Source organism: Mus caroli, chromosome 13, assembly GCF_900094665.2.
Source record: "Mus caroli chromosome 13, CAROLI_EIJ_v1.1, whole genome shotgun sequence".
NCBI lineage: Eukaryota > Metazoa > Chordata > Mammalia > Rodentia > Muridae > Mus > Mus caroli.
Window position 1 is genome coordinate 33,386,822 of NC_034582.1, and position 10,133 is coordinate 33,396,954.

Consider the following 10,133-nt stretch of genomic DNA (forward strand, 5'->3'; position numbering starts at 1 on the left):
AAAAAACAAAAAACAAAAAAACCAACCACTTGTCTCATTGCATCTCAAAACAACGCACCAACGTTTCTAGAGAGCAAAAGTGTGCTCACTTCCATGATCCATCGAGCTTCTGTGACTCAGGCTAAGGATTCCGGGTTTCCTCCCGGCACACCGGCTCCGCGGGAGGGAGAACACCTTCCAACCGTCCCCACCGAGGGCACCAACTGGTGCATCGCAGGGCGCTCGAACGCCCCAGTGTGACGTCCTCCGGACCGCACCGGGGTCCAGAGGAAGAAGGTCAGAGGACGCAAGTCTTCAGGAGCAGCCGGAGAAAAAAAAAACAACAAAAAAAAAAACACCCAGGCTTTCTATGACCGTAAACGCCACGGTGGAGCAAGAACGAAACGCTGGGGAGCAACGCGTGCTACACATCCCACGCTACAAACAACGCACCACGCCCACTTCACATCGCGGATTGGTCTTTCCCGGCCACCGTCATGCGCATGCTCCCTGAGGGCACTAGGGTTCAGAGAGGCCCTGCTGGTGGCATACTTCCGGCGTCGCACTTCCGGCTTGTCCGTGGCCGCGTTTGCCGAAACCTTGTTTCCAGACACCCGGGTGGTGCCTGGTGGTTGCCGAGGGATTTGAGGGGCGGGAATCGCGGAGACGCGTTTGGATCCGCTAGGTGGGAAGCGGGCTCTTCCGATTGCGGCCTCAGGGGCGCCGAAGGCTCACACCCCTAGCCATGGACTGCAGTCTGGACAGGATGTCCTCGGTGGTCCCCGGGCAATTTGACGACGCGGATTCCTCAGACAGGTAGGCGGCCGGTGGTGACACAGGGACTCCTCCGATTCCCCCAGCTCCACATTCGGCTCGGGGAGCTGACAGCTGACGGCTTTGGATTTTTCTCGGGGTGGGCAGCTTGTGAAAGCTACCTGTCAGTGGGTCCCGGAACGTTTAGCAGAGAAGCAAGAGTTGGGGACCACTGAGGAAGGTGGGCCTTTTTATCCCCCTTTCTTTTCTTCATACACAGTGAGCAAAAGTTTTACCTCTGCGAGCGATAGTATGATGAACAAGACAAATCAAGTCACTACTGTCTTTTTGGAAAGGAGGGCAGACCAAGAGGCTAGCACCTACAGCGCAGCGGAGAGAATTGAGGCAAAAAAGGGAGGCCAGCCAGGTAGAGCCTTCCAAGTGACTGTGAGGAGTTAAGATCCTGTTCAGGTCTTACAGGCCAGAGGAGGCTTTTAGCAGCGACAGAGCATCCGTCATTTGATTTATGAATTAAAGGAACTGGTGAGTCACGTAGAAGATGTTCGTAGAGAGGAGTGGAGCAGAGAACCAGTAAATAAATAAATAACCAGCTTCAAACCGGATGGCTCCTAGAGCTGCGGCCGTAGAACGACTTCGAGGTAGCAGTGTTGAGGTTTTGTGGTGAAATTGGATGTGAGGTCCAAAAGAAAGCAGTGACGGAAAACTTGCCATTCAAAAGAAAAGAAAATTTACACATAGCCATTTTGAAGCAACGAAGAGTTTTGCGTACCTTATAGTCACGGAGATTTTATTCATCAATTGTGAGCGGTTGTGATAAGTATATATATTGACCACTCTGTGTGTCAGATCTAGTGGTTGGGAAATATTGGTGACTACCGTTTTGATTGCCACAGGGGTTGGCCTCTGCTTGGGGAGATTGATATTCACAACGAGGTAAATTATTTGAATTAAAATTGGTGAATAGTACAAAGGGAAAAAAATGAGTGATCAATAACATATGGTAAATAGAGGGTAAGTAGGGCTTAGCAGGAGGCATTGGAGATTTCCAGCCTTCCACTGAGGAATGGGCACATCATCTCAGAGAAATCCTTACGGAAGCGTTTAAGTGGGAAGAAGGGACAAGCCTACTTTGCTCACAGGCCCCATACATGCAGACTGCACCCATGGTCCTCTGCTGGATCTGATTTTGCCATTGCACCAATCCAGAGACATTTTTATATGTCACACCTGGGCTGAGACACTAGTGGTATCTGGTAGGTAGGTCCGTATAAGACATTCTCACAGCAGAGGATTGACTAGTTGAGAGCATTCGCATAGTTGTGCCTTTAGCCTGTCTAGATTATTAGATTTGTAAGTGAAGAGTAATTTATGTATGATATTTATGAAGCCCTAGTAAACTGCAGCTATCAAATGGTTGTCTCCTTCCTACTCATGCCCGTGGGCATTTAAAGCCCCGTGGGCTGTAGCCAATTAATAAATTGGAGTTGACGACTGAACTTATTTATTTATTTAAGACCCATTGGGGGCCAGGTGTGGTGGTACAGCGTCTTTAATCCCAGCACTCTAGAAGCAGAAGTGTCTGATATTGATGATTTCAAGGTCAGCTCTTGCTACATAGTATCTTCCAGGGCATCCAGACCCAGCACCGAGCTCTGTCTCAAACAAGACTAAACAACAAAGGGGGGGGGGGCGGGGCGGGGCGGCCTGAGGCGCTGGGGATTAGGTCTGTGGCATAGTGGTTACCTAGAGAGGGAAAGGCTCTGGGTCCTCAGAACTAGAAGAAAAGAAAAAAGGCTCTTTTTATGGTCAGGTGAGGTACACACATCTTTAATCTTAGCACCTGGGACACAGAGGCAGGAAAGGTCAAAGCTAGCAGCACTGAATTGAATTTTATTGAATTTGGTGGTAAATATGTTTTGTTTGGAATGCACAATGTTTAAAAAAAAAATGAACCTGGCAATTATGTGAAAAAAATTACATAAATATCCAGTGTTTTAGCTTCTTGAAAAACTAGGAAGATCAGTAACAACAGGGTCTGCATCTTTTGTGAACCTCTCCTCCCTTTGGCTGTACTTTTGTCTCTCTAGACCACTTCTCTTGATAGTCCCCCCTTGTTGTTCTATAGTTGGCCCACTTCACTGTGTAGTCTTGGGCCTCTCCATCACTGCTTCCTTTTATAAATAAAGGTGATTTGGAGTTATTTGTGTCTTAGGAGTATCTTGCTACGGCTCCTGGTATTACAGAGAGTTAAGGAAAGGCAAATTTTGATACACCCACCCCCTTAAAGTAGGTGTATGAATGATTTGACTAGAGTCTGGTCTTGAGCACTAATCAGAGTCAGTTCATTTACCCAGGATGATAGTGTAAATTCTAACTTGACTTAAGGCAAAAGCAAAGCCAACACCCACTGACTGTACACGGGCGTGGAGAATAAAGCATTGCTGCAGATGAGGAGACAGAAGAACTTGATGTTAAGAAGAGGGAGCAGATTGGGGAATGTTTTTTTTTGTTGTTGTTGTTTTTGTTTTTTTCGAGACAGGGTTTCAGCCCTGGCTGTCCTGGCACTCACTCTGTAGACCAGGCTGGCCTCGAACTCAGAAATCCGCCTGCCTCTGCCTCCCGAGTGCTGGGATTAAAGGCGTGCGCCACCAACGCCCGGCTTCAGATTGGGGAATGTAAGGTGTGTGAGGTGTGTGTATGTGTGTGTTTTTCCCTTTAGAGGATGGATAAACATGCCAGAACATTCTTGTTCCTAGTGAAAACAAAGAAGTGCAGTCAATCCATGCAGAAGATGGCCTTCTACTTAAAAACCTTCAGAATGCTGCAACAGAGGTGAAGGGTGAAGCTGAGACTGATGAGGAAGACGACTATGGTGATGATGATGATTGGTACTTGGACGATGCGACTGGAAAACTCACCAAGGGTTGTACCTGGAATGGCGGCAGTAACTATCAGGTATGCAAGGAATTCTGTAAATCTGTGTTATCTGCTTGTCTTGTCTGTGTTCGAGTGTGTGTGTGGGGGGGAGGGGGACATGTCGGGTGTCTTCCTCAGTAGTTCTCCACTCCCTCTTTTCTTTATGTGTGTGGATGTGTCTGTGTGAGTGTATACACATGTGTGTGCACATACCTGTGTGCATGTGGGGAAGGCAGAAGTGGACAGCAGGTCCCTCCCTTGGAGCTGGAGTTATAGATAAATAACTAAACAGGGATCCACAACATCTAAGCAGGTTCCTATGTGTGTGCTGGGATCCAGTTCCAGTCCTGACATCACTGAGCCTGGAGCTCACTGTTTAGCCAGCCACTGGCTCATGTCTTCCACACACCCTTCTCTCTCTCATCCGCCCTAGTGCTGGGATCACAGATGTTTGCCACTGAGTTTGCCTTTTTATGTGGGTGCTGAGGACTGAACTTAGTTCTCAGACTTGAATGAGAATAATTTATGGGCTAAGCCATCTTTCCAGGCCATGTAGTTTTATAAAAAGGCTTTGTGATTCTGTAGAATATATTGTCTTAGAGCCCTGGCTTTTACTGATTTTTTTTTTCTTTCTTTGTGCTTTTCATATTTCTAATAATTTCTTGTATTTGGATTCTTTTAATAATCAGTAAAAGTTAATAGTTACTGAAGTGTCATAAGATGAATGAACTTAAAAATATACAAAGGAAAAGCCACAACTAAGCTATTAACTGTAGACCATTTATGGAACAGAAAGGGGGCTGGGAATGTAGCTCAATAGGAAAGCATTTGGCTAGCGTACAAAAGATTCTGGGGTCTGTTCCTGGCTTCCCAGCACAGCAGGGGGAAAAATATTGAAACTCATTAGTAACTAGAGAAGTGTAGCTGAGCTGGTGGTACAGTACTGTAGCCCCAGCTACCTGTGAAGAAGAGGTTAGAATGATCACAAGTTCAAGGCCAGCCTGGAATACAAAGTAAGTTTTGGTAACTCCTATACTAAGTCACTGGTGAGACTTTGGATAATTTCATCATGGATTGTGTTACAATGTATATATATATAGTACTGTTGGCTACTGTAACTGTTTGTTCCTGGTGATTATAATAATTGGGCACACAGTACATTTGTGGAGCACTTGCCTACCATGTATCCTAGGAGTCAAGTCAGTCAGTCTGGCATGGATGTGATACGGTCTGATTTTTACTTATTGTGGTGCTAGGAATCAAACCCAAGGCCTTTACATACTAGGCAAGTACTACTGCTCTGTATCTCAAAGCCAAGTTATTTTAAAAGTTAAAGAGGCTGAGGAGATAGCTCAGTGGGTTAGAGCACATGTTGCTCTTGCTAAGGACCTGGGTTCAATTCCCACCACCTCCATGGCAGCTCACTATCATCTATAACTCAAGTTACATGGGATCCAATGCTCTCTTATGGCATCTGTGGGCACTAGACACCATGTGGTGCACATCCATTCATGCAGGCAAAACCTTCATAAAATAAATTCAGATAACTAATTCTAAAACAAAGTTCATGTTAAATTTAGTAGAAAATCTTTTTAAGTTCTTTACAGATAAGACAACCAAGCCTCAGAGTTTCATGCCGAGATACAAGAGGGAATCAGCAATTGTTTTGTACTACTTTAAACATTTTTTTCTTCTCCCTGAGACAGGGTTTTCCTGTGTATGTATGTCTGTGCCACCCTGAAACTCAGTCCATAAACCAGGCTAGTCTTGAACTCAAGAGATTTACCTGTCTCTGTTGGGACTGAAGGCATGTACCAGTACCACCTGGCTGAGCGCCTGTCTTTGAAATCTGTATTGCATTCGCTATGGGTTTTAGGTATTGCTTCTGCTTCTCTTTGGTGTTACTTACGGTTGTACAGGACACCAGTGTACCTGCTGAACCTCGTACTTACCTTTCCCCACTCCTTTTCTTGAAGTGTCAGGCTTAAAATACAGAGTTAGGAATGAATTTAAGGGGGGCCTGGAGCGATGGCTCAGAGGTTAAGAGCACTGACTGCTCTGCCAAAGGTCCTGAGATCACTTCCCAGCAACCACATGGTGGCTCACAACCATCTGTAAAGGGATCTAATGCCTTCTTGTGGTGTGTTTGAAGAGAGGGACAGTGTACTCACATAAAATAAATAAAAATAAATTTAATGTTAGCCATAGCTCTTTACTAAGTACTTTGAAGGTAAATGATGACTCAGGCATCAAACATACAAGCCAACTAAACTTCTAAAAATCCAACTTAGTTATTATTCATAATAACAAAAAATATGCTGAAGAACATAACATGTGACCTGTGTTCTGTGTCAGTAACCTTAGCCTTCTTTTTGAAATGCCTTTTTCCCCATGTGCAGGCAGTTCATGAAATGCCCAAGGAGATTAAAAGAAGGTTTTGGATCCCCCTGGGACTGGACTCAGAGATGGTTGTGAGCATCCTGCACATGCTGGGAATCAAACCCAGCTCTTCTGGAAGAGCAGCTCGTGGCTTTAACTCGGAGCCGTCTCTCTAGCTCTCAGAACCTTAGAAAACAGTCTTAAAGTTTGTTTCTTCTTTAGTATGCTCCTGTATGTAATGATGCGTTAATAACTAACTGATCTGGAGCAGGGAGATTGTTGTGTAGGTAAATGCAGTTGGTGTCAAGCCTAGCAACCTATGTTTAATCCTGGAACCGGCAGGGTGGGAAGAAAGGCAGCTTTTAAAGTTGTTTCCTGAATCCATATGTGTGGTGGGAGAAAGAAATGTAATTATGAACCGGAAGCTTGAATTTACCATTAATCATATTTTAAACTAATTTCTTGTAGGCAAACCGACAGACTTCTAACTACAATTCAGCCAAAATGTCTACTCCAATTGACAAGTCCTTGCGAAAATTTGAAAATAAAATCAATCTAAGTAAGTTTTTAAAAAATACATTGCCTAACTGAGCTGTGAAGAATTGTTCTAAATGCTGGGCACTTTTGTTTGCTGAAGAACCCAATGTATTTGACTCAGTGATAGAGTCAATGAATGACTCGAGATAGAATGAAGAAAAGGAACTTCTAGTGACTTCGTTCTCTGTTTTCATCTGTTGTGGGAATATGAAGTTTCATGTACTCACCCCAATTCTTCTCTGTCCTGCATTGTCTTTTGTGTTAGAACAGCCTAAAAGTGCTATTTTGTTTAGTTAGGCAGTGTCAATGGTTTAGCTGAAAGCCAACCCTCAATTGAACTCTAAGGCTTTAAGAATGCAAGGCTGTGGTTTTCTTCTTGGACCAATTTGACTGTAAACCTACCAGTGTCTCATGTATATTCTCCATAAATATCAAATTAATGTATGGAAGTGTTCCCAAGTCATCATGGTGCATCTCTAATGTGAAAGGAAACTGAAGCTTGTAGAATTAAACTTTGAATTCAGACAGTTATGTTATCTGTATTGTACAAAATATTAAGTATCTGAGATTTACTATGAAGATCCAGTGTTTTTGAGTATTGTCTATATCTACAAGTTTACAAGTCTGATTCAAAAGCAGCTCTAGCGCTGAGAATGCACACGATAATAAGTTAACGTACTGCTTACCTCATGAGTAAAGGATGTTCTAATTCTATTAAGAAAGTGGAGAGGGAAGGAGAGGTGACTGTTAGTGTCTTTTGTCTTGTTTACATTGTGAGTTTTCGTCTTTCTAGATAAGCTGAATGTTACTGATTCTGTGACAAATAAAGTCACCGTAAAATTGAGACAGAAGGAAGCAGAATCGTAAGTAATGTTTCAGTATAAAGCATGGCTGGTAGAGACTGACGCCCTGACTGGGCAGTGTAATTGTTCTGCAGGGGATGTCATTGTGCTTTGGTTTATTAGCTTAGCGTGTGCTTTGCCTTCACAAATCAGAATAGTGAATGAGTCTTAAGTAGTAAAGGCAGGGTCTCGGGAAGTTCATGATTGTGTTTTCATCAGGATGAGTGTTTGTAGATTCCCGCTGACTGTGGTCTGGCTGACTTCTCTTATGTGCTAATGAGTGGGATGATGGTTGCAGTATAGAAAATTAGGCTAACCCACTAGCAGTGTCAGAACTGAACATTAAAATCAGTTTTCTGTGGTTTGGTACTGCGTCCACAGAGATAACTGCTTTCTGCGAGACACTTTGGACACTTGGTGTTTCCCTGACCTGTCTGTCTGACTCTTTGTATTTGAGCCCCTGTTAGCTCGAGTTAGTGTGTTAGATTGTGTTATCTAGTGGATGAGCTGAAGCAAATCAGAGTCTGCCTTTGGAAATAATTTTGAGATAAAAGTCTAAAAACGCAGCCTTACACATAAGTAGGATCATTAAAGGACAGCAGAGACACTCCACACTTCCCTGCCACTGTCCTCCCGCTGCTCTTATTTAATGCCTCAGGATGTGGGAAGACTTCCATATTCGCATTCCTTCTCCCACCTCTTTTTGTCTCCCCCTTTCTCTGTCCCTTCTGTATGCATATGTGAAATATGTATTTCATATGTAACATCATATCCCTGGTGGTGGAAGGATAGAACCAAGTCCTGAAAGTTGTCCTCTGACCATCTCATGCAGGGTGGCATGCTCTTACTACTCCTCATTCACTTATAAGAAAATAAGTGAAAAAGATTCAAAACTGAAATGGAAAGAAATAACAAAGATTGGACATGCCTGCCTAGGAATTGGCTTGCATCCTCAGAGAAATGGAGTTTAAATTGACTGAAGAGTTGGTATCAAATTATGTCTCTGGCCAGGCTTGGTGTTGCAAGCCTTTAATTTCAGCACTTGGGAGGCAGAGGCAGGCGGATTTCTGAGTTCGAAGCCAGCCTGGTCTACAGAGTGAGTTCCGGGACAGCCAGGACTATACAGAGAAACTCTGTCTCGGAAAACAAACAAACAAACAACAAAAAAAAAAATTATGTCTCTGAATGGAAAACTTCTTGAGAGTTGTCACCAAATGGTGCACATGTAGAAGGCTCATTCTGGCTTCTCGCTGAATTTTGAATATACCTGCTATACTTTTTTGTTTCACTCAGGTATCGAATTAAAGATAAGGCCGACAGAGCAACCGTAGAACAGGTATGCTGGAAGTGCTCACAGTCTTGTTTGAAATTAGCATTCCTTTTCTCTTTGAATTGTGCCTTGTTTTTAGCTTCTTGTTGGTGTTAACCTCACCTAAAATTACTCCTGAGTAAACACTGTGCCAATTGCAGTGTTCTGCATTTTGCTGTATAAAATGAGAAGAGCCAGAACCCTTTCAGAATAGCTTCCAGAACCTTCAAAGCTACCATGCAGTGCTTTTCCCCTTCTCAGAAGTTTGGAAGATAGAGACTTTTAGACCAGAATCTTTCTTAAGCAGGTTCTGTAGGAATTCTATTCTCTTTCCTATTAATAGATTGAATATCTGCCATAAAGCAGGTTGAGTAGCTGCCATGTATCCGGGGCATCTATAGATGAAGGAAAAGCGATAAAGGGTGATACCTTCAAATTTCTTTTTTTTTAAAGATTTATTTTATGTAAGTACACTGTCGCTGTCTTCAGACACACCAGAAGAGGGCACTGGATCCCATTACAGACGGTTGTGAGCCACTATGTGGTTGCTGGGAATTGAACCCAGGACCTTTGGAAGAGCAGTCAATGCTCTTAACTTCTGAGCCATCTCTCCAGTACCTTTTTTTTTTTTTTTTTTTTTTTTAAAGACCCTTCAAATTTCTAACTAGAGACCTCTTTGTTTAGAAATCACATGTGCTTTATTCTTTGGAGGGGGTGGGGTGCTAGCCCCTAATTTCTGATGGGCAGAAGGATATGATTGAAATTTGTGTGTGTGTGCCTAGATGGCTTGGAACTTGGTGTGTAGATCAGGATGGCCTCAAACTCACACAAATAGGCCTGCCTCTTGCCTCCTGAGAGCTAGTATTAAAGGTGTATGCCACCTGATCCAGATTTTTGATGTAAAGAAAATGATTTAAAAAAAAAAGGTTTAGATTATTATTATTGCTGCATATCCGGGCTCTCCTCCACCCATATGTATGTGTGCAATTCCACACTTTGACATTGTAACCTGTTGGCCTATGGCACCTCTTCTGTGCTTTGCCCCCAGGGAGTAGAAGCTGAGCTGCAGTAGAGAACCACCTTGTCCAATTGAATCATTGCACATGAAAGTGGTTATTTATACTGTTAACTTGCTATTATATAACTTGGGTTTATTGTTTTTGTCCACTTACTACAAACTAGAGCCACCTGGAAAAGGGAACCTTCAGGGAGCAATTGCCTACATCAGATTGGCTTTATAGGCAAGTTTGTGTGCCAGCCCACTGTGGGGTGATGCCACCCTGAACCTGGGTAGTATGAGAATGAACTGGGCATCCTGGGTTGTATAAGAAAGCAAGCTGAGGGATGGAGAGATGGCTCAGAGATTAAGAGCACTGATTGCAGCCGGGCGTGGTGGC

At 43.5% G+C, this 10,133-nt stretch overlaps 2 protein-coding genes across 7 annotated transcripts in view; one reads left to right on the forward strand and one right to left on the reverse strand.

Moving 5' to 3' along the window:
• Positions 1 to 345, reverse strand: part of Cage1 (cancer antigen 1) — a 31,870-nt gene extending 31,525 nt beyond the window's left edge. For 4 of the 6 annotated variants that reach the window (XM_021180478.2, XM_021180479.2, XM_021180476.2 and 1 more), the window contains exon 1: positions 90 to 345. Coding sequence is in view for 4 of the 6 variants with exons in the window: in XM_021180476.2 (XP_021036135.1) it covers positions 90 to 102 (13 nt within the window). In the remaining 2 variants the exon portion in view is untranslated. Of the gene's footprint in view, positions 1 to 58 lie in introns of all 6 variants that reach the window. The other 2 variants (XM_021180477.2, XM_021180474.2) reach the window with 1 other exon arrangement.
• Positions 260 to 10,133, forward strand: part of Riok1 (RIO kinase 1) — a 25,160-nt gene continuing 15,286 nt past the window's right edge. Inside the window, exons 1-5 of the mRNA XM_021180481.2 lie at positions 260 to 795; positions 3,510 to 3,708; positions 6,517 to 6,607; positions 7,379 to 7,448; positions 8,721 to 8,763. Coding sequence (XP_021036140.1) covers positions 725 to 795; positions 3,510 to 3,708; positions 6,517 to 6,607; positions 7,379 to 7,448; positions 8,721 to 8,763 — 474 coding nt within the window. The 5' untranslated portion in view covers positions 260 to 724. The remainder of the gene's footprint in view (positions 796 to 3,509; positions 3,709 to 6,516; positions 6,608 to 7,378; positions 7,449 to 8,720; positions 8,764 to 10,133) is intronic.